Source organism: Cervus elaphus, chromosome 29 (assembly GCF_910594005.1).
Source record: "Cervus elaphus chromosome 29, mCerEla1.1, whole genome shotgun sequence".
In the NCBI taxonomy this organism is placed as follows: Eukaryota; Metazoa; Chordata; class Mammalia; order Artiodactyla; family Cervidae; genus Cervus; species Cervus elaphus.
This window is the reverse complement of record NC_057843.1, coordinates 11,458,702-11,484,300: the sequence shown is the minus strand read 5'-3', so window position 1 is coordinate 11,484,300 and position 25,599 is coordinate 11,458,702. Positions and strand designations below refer to the sequence as shown.

Genomic DNA, 25,599 nt, shown 5'->3' with positions numbered 1-25,599 from the left:
CTTTTCTTATATTAAGGAAGTTCCTTTCTATCCCCAAGTTTCTAAGACTCCTTTAAACTTCTTGAAGAGATACTGAACTTTATCAAAACTTATATTCCATCCTTTGATTTTTCCTATATTAATATGGTTGTTTAAATGTTAAACCAACCTAGCCTTCCTGAAATAGATCCAACTTGGTCTTGATGAAGTTTTTCTTTTTTATATTATCAGTTTGGGTTTGTTTGGGATTTTTCACATGTTTATGAATGAGATTGGGTATGTATAGGATCTGCAGTGATGTTTCTGTCTTGACATGTCTTTTTTGCTCTCTAGATGAGATCTGATAGGGGCTTATCAATCTTTCAGATTTTGGAAGACCCAACTTTTGGCATTGTTGACCCTATTATGTTTATTTTCTATTTTCTATGATAGGTTTTGTTTTAAAATTTCTGCTCATTTATTTGCTATTGGAAAGGAGTCTTGGTTTTTCCTAGATTCTTAGCTCACCAATTTTTCAGCCTTTTTTCATGTAGCATTTGAGACTATAACATAAGCACAACTTCAGCAGCATGCTTTATATATATAGTTTTCCATTCACTTTCTTGACACTTTAATGATGTTTTAACAGAAGATAAACCATTAAGGATGTGTATAGTATTGCTTGATACAGTATTGCTTGATACAATTCATACTAAAAGGAACCTTCTGTTGAATTCCAGAATTGTTTAAAGCCCAGAGTGCAGTGGTTCTTAATCTAAGATCCCCCACATGACTAATTTTTACCCTAGACTTATCAGTAGATTGAGAAGCACAATTCAGTACTTGAAAAATCCCAGGGAGATGTGGCTCACGGGTAGAAAATAAGGATTCAAATCACTCTCATTTTACAGATTAACATAAGGCCAAGAAAGAGGAAAAAACCTACTAACGTTCACTCAGTAAGTTTAATGACAACACTGAATACAATGGAGTACAAAATAGGATAGCACACCTTTGGGTAACTGACATGTCCTTTATTCTATATTGTCCTATTAGAGTTTTATTTACACCAAGACTGTGATATGCTTAAGATATAGATCAGTAAATAAAAATATTAAAGATACCAGTACAGAAAATGCATTCAACAAATTAAAGCAAAAACCAAAGCTCTGGAACAAGACAAGCCTTAACCAAAAATGTCTGGATATACCCAGGGAACTCCTCTTATGAGCCATATCCCAGGTCTCGGGTCTCAGTGATCCTATTTAGTAAGCACATCAACCAAGAAAGGCCAGCAAAAGGTTTTAAGAGGTAAGCAAATGTAGACTTATTTTGTAATATACAAAGTGCTAATTTCAGTAGATCCATTAAAATAGAGAACATCTGAGAAAGATCATCAATAAAAGTCACTCAGCCCAAATTAATGTTAGACATCAGTTTTACAGCACTATTTTAAATCTATATAAACAAGTTCAAATTTTTTAGTAGTTTCTTAAACTTTATAGAAAACCCTCTACAATTTTAAATGCTTATTAACATAAGCATACTTGAACTACCTTTATAACAAACAGTTGTTCAAATGTTAATAAGGTGCTATCTATGGTCCTAAAATAGGCCACTTCCATCTAATAATTATGGATCGTCATAATAACTACATAAATGTATCATGGTAAACAGAATAGCTATATACATGAGCCATACTTGAGGCTCCAGCAGTCATGGGTATGAGGTGATCACAGGACATCCACTTCTAAAGCCTCAACAATGCGCGCGGCAGAAGGACGGTCTTTAGGATTTTCATTAGTGCATACGGAGAAGAGCTCAATTACTTTCTGGTACGTTTCATCCAGTTCCTCCATGTTAATAGGTGGTCTAGTTCCCAAAGCTGCATAGTATGCATCATCATCAAAGTCACTTTCATCAAAAGTTTTATCTGCTCATGAAGGAGTTAAACAATTAAAATCACTTTAAATCATGGAAAAGTTTAACAACTCAAGCTCACTGTCCTGAAATAATTCATCATCCAATATGCTTTTCATTTTACACAGTCTCTTCAACTGTCCTGCCATGGTGTAGATTAATTATTGTCAGGGAATTAAAGGTTAGCAACCCCAACCCCCTTACTAGGGTAAGCTTTCTAATCATTGTCTCAGGCAAGAGGGGTTTTTAAGGTAACTTCTTGCTCCTCTGATTTTCTCAATTTATCTCCCTTTTCTCAATATACATCTCATTTGTATGAGGTTAAACCAGTGTCTGACCCTGCAACCCCAAGAACTAGCCCACCAGGCTCCTCTGTTCATGGAATTCTCCAGGTAAGAATACTGGAATGGGTAGCCATTCCCTTCTCCAGAGGATCTTCCCTGGAGGGGAAGAACCCAGGTCTCCCACACTGCAGGCGGATTTTTTACCATCTGAGCTACCAGGGAAGCCCCAATTTATAAATTATTCCTTAGTTCAAACTGAGAGATTGGGATTTATGTTAAAAACATGTAGTTATACCTTCATCATCATCATCATCTGGAAGATTAATGTGTGGAATAGATAAAGTCATCATTTCCCACAGAGTAAGACCAAAGGCAAATATGTCTGCCTTGTCAGTAATAATACCATCCTCCTCCAGAGCTTCCTTAGGTTTCCAAGGCTCAGTGCCGATGTAACAGGCCTCGGGGTCAGTCACTGAAAACAAGATACAGGGAAACTGATCAAAAGGGCAAGCACCAGAAACCACTAAGAAAGGCAAACAACCCAAAGAAAAGTGGGCAAGTTATCTAACAGTTTAAAGGTTAATAAATATAGCCAGTAAACATGAAAATACATTCAACCTTGTAAAAAGAGGTTTTCTCTATCAGATTGTTAAATATTCAAAAAGCTAGTCAGTAGGAAGGGTGTAGAGAAACAATTCTCTTAGAATGGGGCACAAACGTAGATTGTGGATGTCTGGAGCACAGACTTGAGCCAGACTGCCTCACCCGGGTTCTAAGACCTGTGAGAGCTCTGTGACCCTGAGCACATCACCTACTCTCTGTCTGTTTCTTCCTTTTTCAAACTGTGCTGTCTCAGCTGAGAGACGACCACTTCCCTGCGTCTAGAATTGCTAGATCAGGAAAGAGGGAACGGGTGGAATTACACAGAGGCTTTTAAAGCTTCTCTGCCCAGGAATGACACAGGTCCACTCGTGTTTCCATTTAAATGTCAGGGGCAACTTCTCAATTGTCATGAGACGGCCAGCTTTCTAGCTGAAACTGGGATTAGACTGAATCACTAGATCAATCTGGGAAGAATTAACATCTTAACAGTATTAGTCCATAATCATGATCTCTCACTTACTTAATGTCTTAATGCTCTCAGTGAAGTCTTATGGTGTTCAATAAAAAGGTCGGACTTTTGGTTCGACTTATTCAATTATTTTATGCTTTTTGGTGTAGCGCCCCCCTCCTCTCATTTATCCCTGGGGGATACATTTCTGGATCCCCAGCGGATGCCTGAAACTAAGGACAGTACGAAACCATATATATATATATAGTATTTTTTCCCTATACATGCACATCTTTAATAAAGTTTAATTTATAAATTAGGCACTGTAAGAGTAACAACAAAAATAATAAGATAGAACAATTACAATATACTCTCATAAAAGTTATGAGAATGTATTCACTATCAAAATTATCTTACTGTGCAAATGTGTGCCTTCTTCTTAACCATGCACTTAGAACACACAGTGGCCATAACTTTTAAGGTTTGAGGTGTAATAGCAAAACTAGTATGAATATTTTTCCTACTTCAAAATTTCACAGATACAAGTTGCAGCAGATCTCAGCAAACTCAGCATCCAATTTTTTTTTTTCTTTCCTTATTAAGTCTAGAGCTTTCACCTTTTCACCTAAAGGAAGCACTTTATGGCTTTTCTTTGGCACATCTGAATCGCCAGCATCACTATACACTTTGGCAACATTATTAAGTAAAATAAGCGTTACCTGAACTTAAGCACTGCCATACCTGCAACAGTCATCTGATAACAAGGTGGCTGCTGAGGTACCTTCCATCTAGATTAGGAATCCTTAAAGGGGAAGGACTGTGTCCTTTTTTCCTCTATATAGTGCCTAGCACAGTACCCGACTATACATACTATTAAAAATATTTGGTAAATAATCAACCCAGAAATTACCATCATTAACATATGGACTTTTCATCAGGAAAAGACTGAAGGCAAAAGGACAAGGGGGCAGCAGGGGATGAGATGGATAAATAGCACCACCGACTCAATGGACATGAATTTGAGCAAACTCCAGGAGACAGTGAAGGACAGCGGAGCCTGGTGTGCTGCGGTCCACGGGGTAGCAGAGTCAGACATGACTTACCGACTGAACAACAATAGCAATGTATCCTTGTAGCTTATTTATTTCATACACAGTAGTGTGTGTCTCTTAATTCCCTATCCTTTTCTTGTTACTTCCCTCTCCCCACTAGTAATCACCAGTTTGTTCTCCACATCTATTTCTTTTTTGTGATATTCACTTGTTTATTTTTTAGATTTCCTAAGTGTATGCTCAGTTGCTCAGTCCTGTCGACTCTTTGTGACCCCATGGACTGTAGCCCACCAATCTACAGGCAAGAATACTGGAATGGGTTGCCATCTCCTTCTTCAGGGGACCTTCCAAACCCAGGGACTGAACTCGTGTCTCCTGTGTCTCCTGCATTGGCAGGCGGATTCTTTACCACTGAGTCACTGGGGAAGACTCCACATTTAAGTGACAGGCGAATTTTTAATTTAGCTTTTTATTTATTGACAGTAAATGCCATCATAGTTACCTTCAAGGAAGCACAAACACAGGGTTCACAGCCGTACAGGACTGATGCTGCCTGGCAGTGAAAATCTAAGGTGTTAGCATGTTTACTAGGATTCTTGCTGTTTTTAGTATGCTTTGTTTTCAAGGGTGCATGGGTTTTGATTCTTCTGTTACAAATCTTCTGTAAGCCTAGTCCTAGCTTCTGACTTTTACAGAAATTAATATAACAGATTAATGTAAAAAATACCCATACTGCCCAATTTTTTTTTAGAATGTGTTCTTGGGAATGGAATTACAGGACTGAAGGGCATAAACATTTTTAAGGGTTGTTTTTCAGAGAAAATACATATATCTAAACTGCCCTCTGAAAAGGCTACACACTGTGGTAATTCCTATTGCTATTCCCCACCATCTACGTACACAGAAGGACTACCTTCTAGACACATAGGAGGACCACACTTTCTGGCCTGTCATGTTCTGGGTGAAGCCATTTGACTAGTTCAGGGCAGTGACTTGTCAAAGAAGTGACTTACGTCATTTCTGAACTGGGGCATTTCATTGTCAGGGCAAGACTTTCTAGGGTGGCACTGTAAACAGAACTTTGGTGATGATAAAAATGTTCTTTATCTGTTTTGTCCTGTATGGTAGTCACTAACCACATATAGCTACTGAGGACTTGAAATGTGGCTAAAGTGGCTGAGAAAATGAATTTAAAGAATTTTTAATTTATTAATTAATTTAAATAGCCATACATAGCTAGTGGCTACTGTAGTAGACAGGCTTCCTGGTACCTCAGTAGTAAAGACTCAGCCTGCAATGCAGGAGATGTGGGTTCAATTCCTGGTTCAGGAAGATCCCCTGGAGAAGGAAATGGCAACCCACTCCAGTATTCTCACTTGGGAAGTCCCATGGACAGAGGAGCCTGGCAGGCTACAGTCCACAGGGTCACAAAGAGTCGGACACAGCTGAGTGACTAAACAACAACCAAAAAAACTGCAGTGGACAGTGCAGTTCTAGAGTTTTTTACCTTCCACAGTGATGGACACAGTGGTGGACAACAGTGGTGGACACAGCGATGGACACAGTGATGGACACAGTGATGGGCACAGTGATGGACACAGTGATGGGCAGTGATGGACACAGCGATGGACACAGCGATGGGCACAGTGATGGACACAGTGATGGGCACAGTGACTGCAGTATTCCATACAACAGACACCCTAGCGTGTTAGGTCCTCATGTGAGAATGACATGGAACACAGGCCTAGTGGACATGCAGCTTGAAAAATAAGCCTCACTTATTTTAAGGTACTGAGGTTTTTGAGGGTTTATGTTACCATAGCAAAACTGATCTTAACCTGAATGATCAATTATGACTTCTATGCAGTGCATGACAGTATGTTAACCTAAACTCTTGCTCATACTAGAATGGGGAAATTTTTTAATGACTTTTTTAGTAGTCATGACTTCTTTTAAAAAGTGGTTTCTGCCTCTCATGTCCTTCTTAAGCCCAACATTAAGGAAATATTTACCAACAATTTTTTTCTGTTACTTTTTAAAAAATTTTCAATCTACAGAGATTAGAGTGTGAGAACAGAAAACAACTTTCTCTAAAATAAACAGATACCGGAGACCCTCCGCACCCGTGCGAACATGGCGCTGCAAGCGGTGCGGAGCGTGCGGGCCGCGGTCGGCAGCCTGCGCGCCATCTCTGCACCCAGCGAGCCCTGCTCGCCGCGGCCCTGGGGACTGCGGGCGGGTGCCGTCCGGGCGCTGCGCACCGGCCCTGCTCTGCTGTCGGTGCGGAAATTCACAGAAAAACACGAATGGGTAACAACAGAAAATGGTGTTGGAACAGTGGGAATCAGCAATTTTGCACAGGAAGCGTTGGGAGATGTTGTGTACTGTAGTCTGCCTGAAGTTGGGACAAAGTTGAACAAACAAGAGGAGTTTGGTGCTTTGGAAAGTGTGAAAGCTGCTAGTGAACTCTATTCCCCTCTGTCAGGAGAAGTAACTGAAATTAATACAGCTCTAGCAGAAAATCCAGGACTTGTCAACAAGTCTTGTTATGAAGATGGTTGGCTGATCAAGATGACATTCAGTAACCCTTCAGAACTAGATGAACTAATGAGTGAAGCAGCATATGAAAAATACATAAAATCTATTGAGGAATGAAAATGGAACCCCTAAATAAACTACTTTGAAACAACTTAATCTAGCATAGTTGTCTTAAATTAGTGGTGGATAGATATTTAAAAAGCAACTTATAGCAAAAGAAACTACTTGTAACAATGTTTCCTGAAGAAAATACCCCTTAACTTTCTAATGCCTTCAGATAAACACTGTGTATCTTTTCCACAGCATCCTGTGATTTTTAGGCTAGGCTCCAGTTATAATATTCAGAATTCCTGAAATTATCTCTGATAAAACTAATTATAAAAATTATGTAATTCAACGATAACATGGTTATCTTATACCTTATATGACATTGTAACTTGCTTACAGCTATCCTTGGATTTGGGTCAAAATGATCTTCCCACTAGAAATAACTGCCAGTGGAGAAAAGTTTGTTAGTTGTATAGTGTCCAGTGAAGAATATTACTGTCTTAATTTTGCAATATACTGTGTTTGCTGGTGCTATTTTTATACAGTGAAGCAACAGCCTTGCAAGAGAATAAACAATTTAATAATATTCAACTTCTTAAAAAATAAAATAGATACCATCATTTACTAACTTAACTACCTCTTTTCCCACTAATACAAAAATGTCACCTTTATAACAAATCTCATATATTTGGGAACTATCTTTTGACTCTTATGTTGAAATTTTCTGTCTAGTTTGGCATTAGTGTCACTTACTACAGTTTCATAATACTTAACATTTCATCAAGAAAATTCCTACTCAACACTTTCACAGAATTTTCCTGGCTGTGTTTGAACATGTATCCTCAAGGATAATCTCTATATTCTCTTTGACATGTTCTATAATAACATAGATTATATTGGGATATTGCAAAATTTGTAGATTTTTAATTCATTTCTGCTTTTTTCTTCTGGGGTTTCTTTTTTTTTTTTCTACTTTCAGCTGAAAACTCAGTTTCATAAAGGTTAAATAATGACAGTGTTTTATCAAATAGGTTTTGATTTGCTCTTACATTCTCATTATTCTCTAAATAGTGTGTAACTGGAATTTCACTTCTTCTCAGCTAAGGACTATTTACAAATATTTTAAATTCCTGAAAAAACTGAGTTTTTATTTCCAACTGTACATGAATTTCTGTATTTATAGCTCTGAGGATAATGAATGTTAACCTTTAGTCTATTCCTACTTTTGTAACTTGAGGTTTTCTTTTGTAACCTAACCAGTAGATGGTCAATTTTAATAAATATTCTAATGCATAGAAAATGAACTTATTATTTACTTAGATCTTCTACATCTTAGTTTTTCTATTAGATCTATTAATGATTGAGACAATTAGGCTAAAATCTTATTTTTATTCTTTTTGACAATTTCTCCCTTTATTTGCTAAAGTTACAACCTCGTACCAGTTATTTGGCCTAAGGGTTCATGCCAGTTCTACCTTTATTGACTACAGACATCATTATGAGGTCAATTTATTTATCTTGGTGTTTTCCTTCAATTCAACTTGTAGACTTTAACTGGAAATTAAGATGTACGTAAGTTATAAACAGTATTAGCCTCCCCTATACCTTATATTTTGGAGACAGGAACAGCAACCCACTCCAGTATTCTTGCCTGGAGAATCCCATGGACAGAGGAGACTGTCAGGCTATGGTCCATGGGGTCACAAAGAGTCGGGCATGACTGAGCGACTAACACACACACACACACCATTTCTGTTTATATAAAGAGGCAAATTTAAATGTTATTTATTAAACAATATGTTGAAAGCAGTGGTTTTCTTTGAGGCTTCTGGCTCTGTTCCTCATCAAGAACATATCTTAAATTCCCTGCAGTTTCTCCAACAAGTGGTGCTAGGCAAGTTGTACAGCCCTATGAAGTTACAACATACCCCCTCACCATCCACAAAACTCAAAATGCCGTAAAGACTTAACATAAGACACCATAAACTCTTTAGAAGAGATCATAGGCAAAATGTTCTCTGACATAAATCCTACCAATGTTTTCTTAGGTCAGTCTCCCAAGGTGATAAAAATAAAAACAAAAATAAACAAATGGGAACTAATCAAACTTATAAGCTTTTGCACAGCAAAAATCATAAGCAAAATGAAAAGACAACCCACAGAATGGAAGAAAATATTTGCAAACAATGCAATTCACAAGGGATTAATTTCCAAAACACACACACAGCTCATATGACTCAACAACAACAAAAACAAACCCAATAGAAAAACGGGCAGAAGATCTAAACAGACCAACATTTCTCCAAATAAAAAATACACATGGCCAACAGGCATGTGGAAAGATGATCAACATCACTATTAAGAGAAATGAAAATCAAAGCTACAACGAGGTACCACCTTCACACGGGTCAGAGTGGCCATTATTAAAAAGCCTACAAATAACAAATGCTAGAGAGGATGTGAAAAAAAGGGAACCCTCTACACTATTGGTGGCAATGTAAGTTGGTACAGTCACTGTGGAAAACAATATGGGGGTTTCTCAGGAAAACTAAAAATATGACGCAGTAATCCCACTCCTGGTCATGTATCCAGACCAAAATAGAATTCAAGAGACACATGCACCACTAGGCTCACAGCAGCACCGTTCACAATAGCCATGATGTGGAAACAACCGAAATGGCCACTGACAGATGAATGGGTAAGAAGACATGGTATATATATGCAATGGAATACTACTCAGTCATAAAACAGAATGAAATAACGCCATCTGTAGCAACATGGGCGCAACTAGAGATTATCACACTAAGTGAGGTAAGAGAAAAAGACAAATACCATATGATATCACTTATATGTGGAATCTAAAATATGAGACAAATGTACCTGCCGATGAAACAGAATCATTGGTACAGAAGACACACCAGTGGTTGCCAAGGGGGAGGGGGCTGGGGAAGGGATGGAGTGGGACATAGGGGTTAGCAAATGTAAACTTTTATATATAGAATGGATAAACAACAAGGTCCTACTGTACTGCAGAAAACTGTATTCAATATCCTATGATAAGCCATAATGGAAAAGAATATTTTAGAAAAAGAATGTATTAAAAAAAAAAAAGAAAGAAAGAACATACCTTAAATTCCCTAAGAAGAGAATGGTTAGTATTCACAATAAAGAGAAGAATGAGGTGGGGCGGGCCAAGGGGCAAAACGCAGAAGACTGGCCTTAGTTAGTAATCCTCTTCTACTCCCATTCCAGTTTTTTCTAGCAGTTTCCCAAATCTTGTCATTATGCTGATGCTAAATGAATTTCTTTATAAAACATAAAAATTTTATTTTCTATTCCCAGATCTTTTACCACTTAAAATCCCAATCCAGGTTAGAAACACTTCTCCATGTTTCTTCAATTAAAATATATACTAATGAGAAACCAATAATTTATATTGTATATGTGGCAAGGGAAGGGGCTGGAGGCTGAGTAGAACAGAGACAGAAGAGATATTTTTTATTACACACTTTTTATTAATAGTTTTTGATTTTTGAAGAATGTGAAATTATTATTTTTAAATATGTAATTAATAAAAACTTAAAAACTGTACAGAAACCAGTTTAAAACAGAATTCTGCTTACCAGTCATATTTTCATCCAATGGAAGAGAGACTCCTACATCACAGATTTTAATTGTTTCAAAATCACCTTTAATAACAACATTTGAAGACTTTATATCTCCATGGAGCAGTTTCTTATCTTGGTGCAGATACTAAAATAGTGAAAAATTTAAAACATCTGAGCAAAAATACAAACTAATAAAAAAGTGTATAACTTTCAAACAAAAACAACAACCTGAACTCCCTGCCTAACATACAGACTTCCATCTGTCTACCATTTCAAACTATTTGATGCTAGAGAAGGGACCATCCCATGCCATCTCTTAGTCTACCATACTCACCAGAAATCTGAAAGATTCTTTGGAAATTGATGTCTATTTACAGATAAGCCAACTTTTAATTTTCAAGCCAACCTCACATACTTATACATCAAAGACTGATACTGCAGATTTCAAAATGTACTACAATTTTACAAAATGTACAATTATTTTAGAAATAATTTTGTAACCTTCACAATGACAGTTTCTGCAAACAAATTATTGAGATAATGCTACACATACTTCACAAGGAGAAGAGGAAGCAGTAATGTAATCTAAGGCTATACTTTAACCCTTTCTTAGAAATGACAAGTGATAATATTCATCCATAATCAAAAACATCCTACAAAACAGTTATTTTTTCATTCATCATCATTTAGGCATCTACACTCCATGACTTGGGCCTGCAAAAGATGCAGAAACAATTCTTGGTATTGAACTTGGAACACTTACTGTGCTTACTTAAATGCTGTTAACCTAAATTGAATATGCTCAAATATATTTATAATGTAATTTATTAAATCTATTATATACACACATTTAAAATAATTTTTAAATGATTAAAATTATTAGCTTATCCAACCTATTTAAAATAGGTTTTTCTATAGCATATTAAAATATATATTTAAAAATACATATATATATTTAGAAATACTGCCTTTTCCCATTTCCACATTTCATGAATCAACTTTATTTGAACTCAACATGCAACTCTTGACATCACTACATTACATAATCTGTTTTTTGAGTCACCCAACAATTTTCTGGAGCCGTGATTACTTAAGTTATTCAAGATACAGAATTTTTATTTCTAACAGTATGTCTAACTCAAAGATACAATAATTTATTTGTATAACCCTGAAAGGGTTTTTTCACTTGACCTATAGATGTATATAAACAATGTCTAATATCCCAAAAAGCAGTCTTTGAAAGGCTTGTTTACAGCAGCAGAGGGTTAGAATATACCCCCAGGAATAATGACTAAACAACAGTCCAATTAACTAAATCTAACATGTAATCTCTATAAGCAAAACTTCCTGACATGGGTTATTTCAGGCCATGTGAAAGTGTGAAGGCCTCTAACAATACTTTGTTGGTCAAAACAGTATACTCTTCAGCATGAAAGATTCTAAAAAGATTTAAGGCAACTCACTCTCTTGGAAAAAAAAATTTTCACCTTGTAACTAGGTATATTAGTATCTGTCCATCATAGATGAATAGATAAAGAAAATGTGGTATACATACACATACACAATGGAGTATTACTAAGCCATTAAAAAGAATGAAACAATGTCATTTCTAGCAAAATGGATGGACTTAGTCATACTAAGTCAGAAAGACATGTACTATATGATATCACTTATATGTGGAATATAAAACACACAAATGAACTTATTTACAAAGCAGAAACAGACTCACAAATATAGAGAACAGAGCTGTGGTTGACAAGGGGGAGGCTGAGTGAGAGAGGGAAAAATTGGGAGTTTGGGATTAGCAAATGCAAACTACCATATATAGGATGGACATACAACAATGTCCTGCTGTTAAGAACAGGAAATTAAATTTAATATCCTGTGATAAACTACAATGGAAAAGAATATGAAAAAGGAGATATAACTGAGTCACTTTGCTGTACAGCAAAAATTAAACACAACATTGTAAATAATTTCATTTTTTTAGGTTCCACAAAACTCATTCAAAACATAATAGCATAGTTACCTTTAACCCTCTTGCCATGTTCAAAGCAACTTTTAAAATTATGGCTGCTGGAAAAGGATCTCGGCTATCTTTATTTCGTTCTTCTATTAAGTCATTTAGAGACTTTTCACCTCCATATTCCATAGCAAGACACAGACTGCCATCGCTAGCTTTAGTGAAAGCACGGTAACCTCAAAGAAAACACATCATTTTCTTACTGGAGTATGGAACAACAAAAGTATTTAATTCTTTTACAGTAATGTGACTGAAAACAGATCTAGATCAACACTGTCAAATACAAAATGAAACAGCTAGTGCTTACAAAACTTGTTTAGTAGATCTAATTTTAAATGCCTTCAGTGTTTGCCAACAGTATCACAAATTGAAATATTTTTTAATACTCTATGCCTTCCTCAGAGAAGGCAATGGCACCCTACTCCAGTACTCTTGCCTTGAAAATCCCATGGACGGAGGAGCCTCGTAGGCTGCAGTCCATGGGGTCGCGAAGAGTCGGACACGACTGAGCGACTTCCCTTTCACTTTTCACTTTCATGCATACCATAATGACTATATCTATTCCATGAAGTTTTAAATATATACTTCAGTTCAGTCACTCAGTCATGTCCAAGTCTTTGCGACCCCATGGACTGCAGCACTCCAGGCCTCCCTGTCCATCACCAACTCCCAGAGTTTACTCAAACTCATGTCCATCGAGTCAGTGATGCCATCCAACCATCTCATCCTCTGTTGTCCCCTTCTCCTCCTGCCTTCAATCTTTCCCAGCATCAGGGGCATATTCAAATTGCCAACATCCACTGGATCATTGAAAAAGGAAGAGAATTCCAGAAAAACATCTACTTCTGCTTCATTGACTATGCCAAAGCCTTTGACTGTGTGGATCACAATAAACTGTGGAAAATTCTGAAAGAGATGGGAATACCAGACCACCTGACCCACCTCTTGAGAAACCTATATGCAGGTCAGGAAGCAACAGTTAGAACTGGACATGGAACAACAGACTGGTTCCAAATAGGAAAAGGAGTACGTCAAGGCTGTATATTGTCACCCTGCTTATTTAACTTATATGCAGAGTACATCATGAGAAACGCTGGGCTGGATGAAGCACAAACTGGGATCAAGATTGCTGGGAGAAATATCAATAACTTCAGATATGCAGATGACACCACCCTTATGGCAGAAAGTGAAGAGGAACTGAAAAGCCTCTTGATGAAAGTGAAAGAGGAGAGTGAAAAAGTTGGCTTAAAGCTCAACATTCAGAAAACTAAGATCATGGCATCTGGTCCCATCACTTCATGGGAAATAGATGAGGAAACAGTGGAAGCAGTGTCCGACTTCATTTTTTGGGCTCCAAAATCACTGCAGATGGTGATTGCAGCCATGAAATTAAAAGACGCTTGCAACCTAGACAGCATATTAAAAAGCAGAGACATTACTTTGCCAAGAAAGGTCCATCTAGTCAAGGCTATGGTTTTTCCAGTGGTCATGTATGGATGTGAGAGTTGGACTGTGAAGAAAGCTGAGTGCCAAAAAATTGATGCTTTTGAACTGTGGTGTTGGAGAAGACTCTTGAGAGTCCCTTGGACTGCAAGGAGATCCAACCAGTCCATCCTAAAGGAGATCAGTCGTGGGTGTTCATTGGAAGGACTGATGCTGAAGCTGAAACTCCCAGTACTTTGGCCACCTCATGAGAAGAGTTGACTCATTGCAAAAGACCCTGATGCTGGGAGGGATTGGGGGCAGGAGGAGAAAGGGATGACAGAGGATGAGATGGTTGAATGGCATCACCGACTCGATGGACATGAGTTTGAGTAAACTCCAGGAGTTTGTGATGGACAGAGAGGCCTGGCGTGCTGTGATTCATGGGGTCGCAAAGAGTCAGACACGACTGAGAGACTGAACTGACTGACTGACTCTGCATATAAATTAAATAAGCAGGGTGACAATATACAGCGTTGACATACTCCTTTCCCAATTTGGAACCAGTCTGTTGTTCCATGTCCAGTTCTAACTGTTGTTTCCTGACCTGCATACAGGTTTCTCAGGAGGCAGGTCAGGTGGTCTGGTATTCCCATCTCCAAGAATTTTCCAGTTTGTTGTGATCCACACAGTCAAAGGCTCTGGCGTAGTCAATAAAGCAGAAATAGATATTTTTCTGGAACTCTCTTCCTTTTTCAATGATCCAACGGATGTTGGCAATTTGATCTCTGGTTCCTCCTCCTTTTCTAAATCCAGCTTGAATTTCTGGAAATTCATGGTTCACGTACTGTTGAAGCCTGGAGAATTTTGAGCATCACTTTGCTAGCATGTGAGATAAGTGCAATTGTGTGGTAGTTTGAGCATTCTTTGGCATTGCCTTTCTTTGGGATTGGAATGAAAACTGACCTTTTCCAGTCCTGTGGCCCCTGCTGAGTTTTCCAAATTTGCTGCATCTAAAAATATACATTTTTTTTTTTTTTCTGGCCAAGCCACACAGCTTATAGGATCTTAGGTCCCTGACCAGGAATCAAACCGACACCCCCCAGCAGCTGAAACACAGAGAACTAATCACTAGATTACCAGGGAAGTCCCACTAATTTTTATTTCAGAATGTTTACATTAATTTGATTCTTGCCAAACTTCATCACACCCTTCATTTTTTAATTAGTGTAAGCAGTTAAAATATGTAAACCATTTCTGGATAAACAAGATACTATACCAGATAACTGTTATTAAGTAAATGTGAACTTACCTATAATGTTTGGGTGGTTGAGGCTTTTCAAAATCTTAGCTTCATCAGTTAGTCTCTTTTGATACATACTCTGATAATCATCATTACATCTAGGATTAATCTTTTTCACAGCCCAAGGAGAATGAGACAAACCTCTTGGAGATCTTAAAAAATAAGTAACCAAAAATGTACAGAAAGATTAATACATAATACAGTTCAAATGACTAATAAGAACTTTCACATTTTGAAAAAGACTTGAGTATTTTAGGTTTTTTTTTTAATTTTTAAATTTTTAGACTATCAACATTTCTGTTATACATCCTTTTTAACTGTATACATACAACTGATGAATCTACTGATTACAAGAGAAGTCTGATATTGGAAGGGAAGGGTTAAAAAGAGAAAACTAGAAGGAAAAAGATGAAATGTTATAGATTTTAAACTTCAAAATTTCTATAGTATTTTCTAATTTTTTCATTCAATCATGTCAAACTACCAACTACTTAAAAAGCATTTAACTATATGTACCAGATATAAATTATAGAATGTTAAAGTAATAAACATTAATGTCTAAGAAACAATTTAAAGAAGACATGTACAAAATACATTTGGCTCCTGTGTAATCATGCAAATAACAGACTGTTTTTTACAAACAAATATTGTGGCTCTAACAGACAAACCAATTCATCTGATATACTTCTCACCATATACATGTGTTTAAGGAGAAAATAATAAACGTATGAATAGGGAAAAAATGTAAACTGTCTATTTTCTAGGAAGATGCAGCTGTTTAAGAACATGTAAGGTATAAATTTTTTGAGGTCTAAATAAACAAACAGGTAAAATGAAGTCAGGGAAAGGTCTGTTCACCCCATAAGGTAGGCATTTATGAGTATGGCCAATTACAAAGAACACAGTGTAGGCAACATTTGGGCACAAAAGTCAAAGAGCCTCAGAAGGTAAAGATTGAAAGTTCAACCATAAGAACACAAAACGAGATGGAACCAAGAATCTGTTTAGCTCTGTACTACCTCATGAGCACAGCTCTGTGACTGCAGGTCCTTTTTTTTAACATCAGAAAACATGTATTCAAAGGACCATTAGATTTCTCAATTCATATACATCTATCATGTGTAAGTATACTTAAACTATTCTTAAACCTCCAGTTTTAGTTAACAATAATAGCATTTGGGAATAACCTCTTCCATGTTCTTTTAATATAAAGATTTATTTTTCAAGTTTCAAGGGGTACCCCATAGCTCTTGATTATTTATAATTCAGTAAGCAAGTCCATCTTCAGCTTTTCCGTATATCTTAACCTACCTATATCCTATCCTAACCCTGTAGGTTACAGAATGAAAAGGATATTATTTACATAATCTGAATAAAATGTTGCCAAGTTAAAAGATGGTTCATGGAAAATACTAATACAACAGGCAAATTTCTGTTGAGATTGCACAAGGAAAAAAACAGAAAGAGACACAAACAATACTGCCAACAAAAATGGGGACATATTCAGCAGAGATTTAAAAAATATTCAAGTGAATACTAAAACGTTTAAGCCAATAAAAAGGTAAAATGGACAAATTCTTTAAAAAAGTTAAGAAAACTGATGAAAGAAGAAACATAATCAAGAGTTTAAAAATCTTCCCACAAGAAATACAAAACATAGATAATTTTAGAGTTGAGTTTACTAAACTATAAAGAAACACTCCATTTCATACAAACCACTCCAGGGAATAGAATGAAAAGGGACTATGAGTCTAGCATAACTTTAATTAAAAAAACAAAAATCAAACAGGGACAACAGAAAAAGAAAAATCACAAGCCAATTTCACTTAGAGATGTAAAAATTCTAAACAATAGCAAAATGATTCTATCAGTTTATTAAAAAATAATAATACATCACAGCTATGTTGGGTTTAATCCAGCAGTGCAAATTTAACAGTAAATAATATATACTCTGAATTAAAATGAACATACACATACAAATTTGATCCCTCTCAGGTACCACTGAAATAAAAACTTCAGTTTGAAGACTAAAGACTTGACTTTGAAAGGGGAAAAGCAGAAGGTATTTAGCCTGAGGTAGACTGACACAGGCGAGAACCTGCGGTCTATGTAGGAACAGAGTAATTCATGACCAAATGTGCCTGAAGTGCTCAGTGAGTTTTCACACATGAACATACCTGTGTTATCAACATCCAGTTCAAGATATACATGTCTACCATCCCCACAAGATATGGGATGTCATCTTAAAAAGGAAAACTTTTTAAGATAATAATTAAAAACAAGATAATAATTTAAAACAAAATAATTAAAAACAAGATAGACAAAAATGAAAAGCGAAATAGAAGTATCAGAAAATGAAGTTGGGAAAATTTCTGAGAAAATATTAATAGAACAAAAAGAGAAAATAGAAAAACAGACCAAAAATAAAATAAAGGTAGATCAAAGATTTGAGACAGTCAATTCCTAGGCAGGTTGATAAGAAGTCTAGGGGTCCCCATGGAGAGAGGGGTCTGGAATTCTCAAGGAGGAAGAAAGGACAAACTTTTTTTCCCCTCTACATTCCTTAGGATTATATAGCAATAATGTATCCTGCTTGAGAACAGTCTCTGGAAAAAACCTTCTGGCTAATTCTGTTAAATCATGGGAGTAGGTCTGGTGAGGTCTTTACAACCTCTAGACATTCCTTTGATTCACTGTAATAACTAATTGGAGAGTATATAATTCCAGTGCTAAGGCTAGCAAGTGGCTACTCTTTCTACCCCACTTCTGATGTCTATGTCAGAAGCTTTCTCTATATCCTTTATACTTTAATAAAACTTTATCACACAAAAGCTCTGAGCGATCCAGCCTCATCTCTGGCCCCAGATTGAATTCTTCTCCTCCGGAGGCCAAGAACCCCAGCGTCTTTGTGTGATTCAGAAACAACCTTTCAGATTGGGCCAGTAAATCCCACATCCAAATAATAGGAGTTCCAAGACAGAGAACAGAAAAATAGAGGTGAAAATGATCAACAAACTAATTTTAAAAAATAACCTCTCAAAAATTCAATAGCAATTTTCAGGTTCCAAGAGGCCCATACCCATGCATGTCACTGTGAAATTCAGAACAGTGGTGACAAACAGAAGACCATAGAAGGTTCCAAGAGAGCAGGACGAAAAGACAACATAGAACAGAAACATCAAAATTCAGCAGTCAGAGAGGCTTCAGAATTCTCAAGAACAGCAATTGAACAATGTTCTCAAAATCCTAAGGAAAACATACTTCTGAATGAGAATTCTGACCTAGAAAAACAAAAAAAGCCACTCAAGTACAAGTATAAAGTGAAAACATTTTTAGAAAAGTAAATTCTCAAAAATGTTATCTTCTGTGCATCTTTTCATGGGGCACTAACAAATGTCTTCAGCCAGATGAGATGTAAACCAAGAAATACTAAGAAGCGAAATAAGAAAAACAGAGGATCCAATTCACCAGAGACGCCAAGGAAATCTCTAGGCTACTAAAGGAAAATCCCAAGCTAACAGAGCCACATGAAGGACTGGGAGGGTCAGGGGGGAACTGCTACTGCCAATGAAGTTTTCTAATTAAGTCACATACAGTGTAACTTTGTTAACAACACACTCCACATTCTAAAGAAACTTTTTTAAGGAAAAAAAATGAGACTAGCCACGAAACTGTGATAAGTTTTTCTTTCAAAATAACTTAAAACAAGAGTTTTAGACATTAAAAAAATTGAAGTTCACAAAACTAACAGCAGACAAACACACAAAAGGGGGTGTTTAAGCTGCAAAGACGCTTCAAGAAGACCCACTTATATATAACCGCTATACTAGTCTCAATTCACCAACTTTTTATTCAAATAAGTATTTCAATTTGGAAACAACATAAACCTAGAGAAGCTAATGATATGCTGCCCTGGACTAATCAGGCTAATTCCTAGGGAGCACTAAATAGTACATAACTGTTCGCCACTTCATAAACATGAAACTAGGTACAGAGTAATGAATAAAAGAAACAACTCTGTAAAAATGTGTTTGTTGTCATATGTAATATTATTGGCTATTAGCATCTATTTTGGTATTCCATTTTTCTTTTAATAATACAATTTTCCTACTTTAGAATCAGGTATTTGCCCTTCTCACTTAACAATGATGACATAAATAAAATAAAAATATTTACTTCTTTAGAAGAGAATATCCTGAGAAGGCAACTCTCCAGATAGAAGAGATTAATAGTCACTGGTATCTCCCAACACTGGTATCCTCTTTGAAGTTTTCTTATTGAGAATCCTGTGTTATTATCACACAGGAATCCCTTTCCTCTGTCATTTCCCCCTCCTACACAAGCCAAGGAAAATTGACAAATTACCTCTCCTTTAATAATCCATTAAGAGGAAGCTAGGAGAAAGATGTACCAGGTAGAGCTCTGGCAAAAATATGAACATACCCCAGATCTAAATATTTGAATTTTCACATTCCTTTTTGTCTCTAAGTACAGTAAAACTATGGTTCCATGTAAAAATGTTAACGTGAAATCTTATACTCACCTTTGCATAAGGTAGACATTTACCCCAGTACCAAAGCCAAGCTTCTGCATAAATGGAGAGGCAGGAATATTTATACATGGAGTTAAACGTAATGCTAAATGTCAGAAAGAGAAATAAAAGATAAAATTAGTATTTGAAAAGACCTCCACAGATGCACCCTAACGTTCTCAACAAATCATTGTTAAGAGAATTAACTGGCAAAGTCTTGCAAAGCAACTTGACACTATGTGTCCTAACTTTCAATGGATACCCTTTGACCAAATCTACTTTTGGAGCTCTATTCTACGGTAACACTTAAACAGGGGTCAGCAAAACAGTCTGTTTTTATATGACCCATAAGCTAAGAATTGATTTTTACATTTTAAAAGGGTTGTTAAAAAATAAAGATCCCTTGGTTGAATCCTTAGACTTCATGACTCTCTTCCAACATGGCCCAAGACAACTCTCCAGACAACACCATGGCAACAAAGTATAGAGAGAAGCTATACCAAATTCACAGATCAATTGAAAACCCTCATCAGCACTTTTAACCAAAAACCTTATCCAGATTATGTTACCAAATGAAGACTTGCCTTTAATAACACTGAAGAGCCTAGAATCCAGATTTGGTTTCAGAATCAAAGAGCTAGAACTAATTTCAGAAAAGATCAGAACCTGAGGATGAGTTCGAATCAAGCCAACACCAAGATCACCCTGAAGAGCAGATTCAAAGTAGAAAAGACAGACAGAGTCAAACCAGCTACACTCCTCTCAATTACACACCCTCATCAAGGCATTTATGCACAACTCTTATCATGGAATGGATTCCAGACAGCAACTTGCTAAAGAAGCCAGGGTTACAGAGTCAAGAATTCAAATCTGGTTTCAAAACAGAAGAACTAGATTCCATGTCCAGAAAAGAAAAGAACCCCAGGCGGCCTTAGAACAAAGACAATTAGGGACAAGATCCTGGAGGTGAGAGAATCCAAGGTACAGACACCACACAGAATGGCAGCAGTCTCACCAGGGACTGTCTTATTCCTCTGGAGCCAGAACAGGGACACAGAGACAGATTCAGTGTACTTGATAACATTAGTCTGGACTCTAAACCTCTAACTCTTCCTGGCACATACCCTTCTAAACACACCTTCAGCTTCTCCAGGAGCTGAGCCTTCTGGAGACAGTAAACAGGACTTCAGGAGACAGAGACACATACAAAGCACCACAAAGAAAATAAATTTATTAATATTTTTCAGCAATCACAGTAATGACTAATTTAGGCAAAAAGCAAGGAAAGAAGGGAGGAAGGGAGGGAGGCAAGCAAGGAAGAAAGAAGAAAGGAAGAACACTATGCCAAAAGGGTTCCTATATGACCCACAAAGCCTAAACCATTTACTATCTGCCATTTACAAAAAGTGTGCTAATGCCTGCCCTACAGCATGCAGCCAAAGCCACCACACACACACGGGAATGCGTGCATGCGTGTGAATAGTGGGGTCTGCTTTTGTGGCTACAAAAAAAAAAGAGAAAAGCCTAAAAGGAATCATCATTAGAGTCATAATTATAGCATATCTATATTACAAAGTAGTATCAGGTTATTAAAAGAGATGAGATAGAGTAGTCCTACTTTTGCTCATGAACAATTAACTGCTCTTGGATTGCCCTTTTGCCATGAACAACTAGAAAATCTGACAAAGTATAATGGTTTTCACATACTTGACAATAGGCAGGGCAGGACTATAAACTCTGGAAGGAGAGAAATTAATGAGATGAGTCCTATCACTGCCCTAACCTACTGCTTAGAGACACTTTCCAGGCTGCAGCACAAAAAAAGGAAGCTCAAAGGTCTTGTCAAATTGAAGTGACAGATTACCCTCTGTCTACTGAATTGCCTTGGAAAATACCCTTCCCATATATAGAGGGGGAAAGATAAAGTAGTTCCTTTGAGGTTCAAGTTAAGTTGCTTCTTCACCAGGGAAAACCTACAATTCTGCTAGAATGTCAATAAAATTAGATCACAGATGACCAAACTTTGACCTATAAAAGAAGTCTTATTTCTTAAGATCAACATTATAAAGATGACTTATACTAAAATTGTTCCTGTGTGATAGATAACAATGAAGGGATTAAACTATAATACTATGAAGACATTTCTGATATCAGTAACAATGAAGAAAGGTTTTATATCTTACCAGATTTCCTTTTTTCAGATAATCTGCTTGGTGTTTTGAAATTACTGGTTTCTTCCATTGTAATAATCACTTAAGGTCCTATGATAAAAATAAATAGAAAGGTACACTGCAGTTATAAAGAATACATCTTTCATTCATGAAGAAAAAATTCCTATAATACTGTCACTCATTTACAAAAAATTTGAGAACTGAAAAAGACCATAACAAATGTTTAGTCCAATTATATTTACAATGAGAAAACTGAAACCCAGAGAGGTAGAAAGATAAAGTAAAAGTAAAATTACATACCCAAGGTCATGCTATTAATGATCGTAGGTCTTTATTTAAAAAATAATATATGCACTTGGTTAAAAAAAGAAAAAATGACCTAGCACCCTCCCACACTTCCCAGGAGTAATTATTAACAGATTTTTTATATGCTTTTAAGAGCTTGGCTTTGTAAGCAGTATTATTCATAACAGTCAAAAAAAGGAAACAGAAATAGCTATCAGATGATGAATGGATAAAGAAAATATGGCATACACTACACACAATAAAATATTATTTAACAGAGTATATATTCTACATAGGGAATATTATTTAGTCATAAAAAGGAATGAAGTACTCATATATACTACAACATGAAAGAATCTTGCAAACCTTATGCCAAGTGAAAGAAAGCAGACACAAGAGGCCACATATATGATTGTTTTTCCACACAATATCCAGAAGAGGCAAATCCACGCACAAAATAAATGAGTAGTTGCTGTGGGCTGAAGGGAAGAGAGAATGTGGAGTGACTGCTACTGGGTGTATGCCTTCTTTTTTGGGGTGATGAAAATGTTCTAAACTTAGGTAGTAGTTTAATATATTCAACTCCATTCCAAAAACCACTTAATTGTACACTTTCAAAAGAGTGAATTCCATGATTTGTTAATTACATCTCAATAAACTATTCGTTTAAAATTATCTATGAAAATACAATGTACATACACAAGCAAGTTAATCCAGGCTTTTTTTTTCTTTCGTAAGATATTTCTTAAAAAATTCTTTTTTATTAAAAAAAATTTACTTTTCTTTTGAAAAAAGGTTTGGTTTTGTATTAGATTTACTGTAAAGCAAACTGTTCCTGTCTGTAAGCTCGTCTGGACTGTCTATAAAAAACTAGGAGGAAGAGAGAACATTTTGCTTAAATGCTGCATTGAGCCATTTAATATCCCTTAATAAAGAGCACCTGGGCTTCCCATGTGGCATTAGTGGTAAAGAATCTGCCTGCCAATACAGGAGGTTCGATCCCTGGGTCGGGAGAATCCCCTGGAGGAGAAAACAGCAACCAACTCCAGTATTCTTGCCTGAAGAATCCCACGGACAGAGGAGCCTGGCGGGCTCCTAAGGCGCTTCCGTAAAAAGTACAGAGTGTCAAGCTCTGATTTGAGAAAAGAGCGATTTCTTTCTTCGAATCCCCACCCTACCCCGTAAGTCTGATGCGCACTCGGGTCTCCAAGATGCTTCTTAAGATAATTCCCAGTTTAACGCCATATTCCCAACGTCTTCCACCTTCCTTTAAGGCCCCAAGTTGTCAAAAAAGCAAAGAGGCCGCGGCTCGAAGGCGCGGGACCCCCGGCCAGTCCCACTCGCGGAAGGACCCCTAAAAGCTCTCTCCTTACCAGAGCCACGAGGTGGGACGACGAGACGTCCAGGGAAAGGCTGTCTTGAAAACTGGTCCCGAGCGGCCCCCAACACTCCGCGGCCGCCAGGGGTGAGGGGGTGGGGTCCGACCAGCCAACACACGGACTCGGCTACCGTTGTTCCAAAGGGAACCCGCCAGGCTTTCAAAAATCGCGCACGCACCGCCCCTACGTCGATCGCGAACTACGGGGCGGCGCAAAGGACACACCAAGCCGGATTCGCCGTTCCTGTTCTTTTTCAGTCCTTTCACTCTGTTCCTCGATCTCACCTTACTACCCAATAGGGATACTTTGAAGCCAAATAAAAGGTAGCGAAGCGCAGCAAAGGACGAACTGACTTTTACAGCCACTGTCAGCCTTTCAGAGGGACAACTTCAGTTAAAAAGAAAATATATGCCTGTATTTAGGCTGAAATCCTTTCCCAATTAGCGAACGCTGTGCCCAGAATGTGTGATGGTTCTTTTGTCATTTTTATTACAGATTTGGCCTTGAAACACTATAACTAAAAATGCACTTGTCTTGAGTAGCAACATACTCAGAAATTTTGCTACCTCTTGTAATCACTACGTTCAGTTCCAGTGAAAGTGCAAGTCGCTCAGTCGTGTCCGACTCTTTACGACCCCATGGACTATACAGTCCATGGAATTCTCCAGGCCAGAATACTGGAGTGGGTAGCCTTTCCCTTATCCAGGGGATCTTCCCAACCCAGAGATCGAACCCAGGTCTTCCGCATTGCAGGCGGATTCTTTACTGTCTGAGCCACCAGGAAAGCCCAGAGAGCACCTACTATGTGCCGGATGTGCATCGAATGCCCACTGCAGAAGATATACTATAGCAGTCACTAAAAGGGACACAAAGATGATTAAGTCACAGAGCCCCCTCCTGCTCAGGAGGAGCTTAGGCAGAGGGGGATGAGGGAAGGGTAGGGAAGTGTCCAAAGAAACACACACCAACACAATACAAAGGAGACTATAATGTAGGTAACTATAGTTGCAAGGCCCATTTCTTGCAAATGAGGAAACTCAAATGGCACAGAGAGGTTAAGTAATTTTCCTAAAGTCACAGAGCCAATAAACGGTAGAGTCAGGATTTGAACTCATGCTTAATTTAGAGTTCCTCTTTAATAAACGCGTTCAAAACCTCTTCCCTCTTATACACACACACAAACACACACACACGTCTCCACCTTCAGGGCCCTCCCATTTTTGGCCACCCTCTCCTAAGCAGAGATGGTCTCTTTCTGTGTGTGTGTGTGTTCAGCTGCTCAGCCATGTCCCACTCTTTGCCACCCCATGGACTGTACCCCACCAGGCTCCTCTGTTCATGGGATGTTCCAGGCAAGAATATTGCAGTGTGTTGCCATTTCCTCCTTCAAGGGATCTTCCCAACCCAGGGATCAATCTGCATCTCCTGCATTTGCAAGTGGATTCTTTATGATTTAAGCCACCTGGGAAGTACTTCCCTCTACTTTCATTCTGCTATTTTTTGCGGAGGCATAATATACACCTCATCATCTTTTTTAAAAATACCTATAATTTGCTATGCTTTTTATTAAGTTCTACAATTTTACAAGCTCTCTGTTTTCTATTCTTATGGCTAACAAAGCCAGAGCCTGACAGCGTCTTAATTAAGCACTGCCTGTGCAAAGAAACCCTGGGGAGATGAGGATATTGACACAGGTGTCAGATGAAGCAGAAAATAGTCACAGGAATGAAGGCCCTTGGGTAAAGACTTATAACCATCCTGTTCCCCATCTTGTAACTATAAAAGCACCTCTAGAGATTATCAGAAGAAACATCTGAACTTCACAAGCTTAATGTTATTGCCTGTGAAATGTAATCATTAATCTCAGAATCTTGCACCCCAGTCACTTGTCATAAGAAACAGTTTCCAACCTGAATGGGTAATTTCTCCCAGAGTATAAGTGGCCTGGATTCCCTGGCTTAGGCAAAAGAGACCCAAACTCTGTATTTGATTCTTGGTTGGTTATGCCCAAAGGAACATTTGCATC

At 37.4% G+C, this 25,599-nt stretch overlaps 2 protein-coding genes and 1 pseudogene across 3 annotated transcripts; 2 read left to right on the top strand and 1 right to left on the bottom strand.

The window, feature by feature from the left end:
* Positions 1-971: 971 nt before the first annotated feature.
* On the bottom strand, positions 972-23,721 carry PBK (PDZ binding kinase). 2 transcript variants are annotated; one of them, XM_043891287.1, is made up of 8 exons: positions 23,568-23,721; positions 21,922-21,999; positions 19,751-19,844; positions 15,217-15,359; positions 12,489-12,658; positions 10,475-10,604; positions 2,458-2,634; positions 972-1,891 (listed from the first exon to the last, which is right to left on the bottom strand). In XM_043891287.1, exons 2-8 carry the CDS (start codon positions 21,977-21,979, stop codon positions 1,692-1,694), a joined length of 972 nt encoding a protein of 323 aa, XP_043747222.1. In that variant the 5' UTR covers positions 21,980-21,999; positions 23,568-23,721; the 3' UTR covers positions 972-1,691. The 2 variants fall into 2 exon arrangements, with proteins under 2 accessions (XP_043747222.1, XP_043747223.1); XM_043891288.1 differs by lacking the exon at positions 23,568-23,721 and having other exon boundaries at positions 21,922-22,001.
* On the top strand, positions 6,399-7,407 carry LOC122686164 (glycine cleavage system H protein, mitochondrial-like). Its single transcript, XM_043891289.1, has one exon. It carries the CDS (start codon positions 6,399-6,401, stop codon positions 6,918-6,920), a length of 522 nt encoding a protein of 173 aa, XP_043747224.1. The 3' UTR covers positions 6,921-7,407.
* Positions 19,976-20,816, top strand: LOC122686057 (annotated as a pseudogene).
* Positions 23,722-25,599: the final 1,878 nt, after the last annotated feature.

Coding starts and splice junctions, on each gene's coding strand:
- LOC122686164 (XM_043891289.1), top strand. CDS start 6,399: ATGGCGCTGCAAGCGGTGCGGAGCGTGCGGGCCGCGGTCGGCAGCCTG.
- PBK (XM_043891287.1), bottom strand. CDS start 21,979: ATGGAAGAAACCAGTAATTTCAAAACACCAAGCAGATTATCTGAAAAA. Junction 19,845..21,921: donor ATCTGAAAAAAGGAAATCTG/GTAAGATATAAA, acceptor TCTGACATTTAG/CATTACGTTTAACTCCATGT. Junction 15,360..19,750: donor AATGTCTACCTTATGCAAAG/GTGAGTATAAGA, acceptor TTATTTTTTAAG/ATCTCCAAGAGGTTTGTCTC.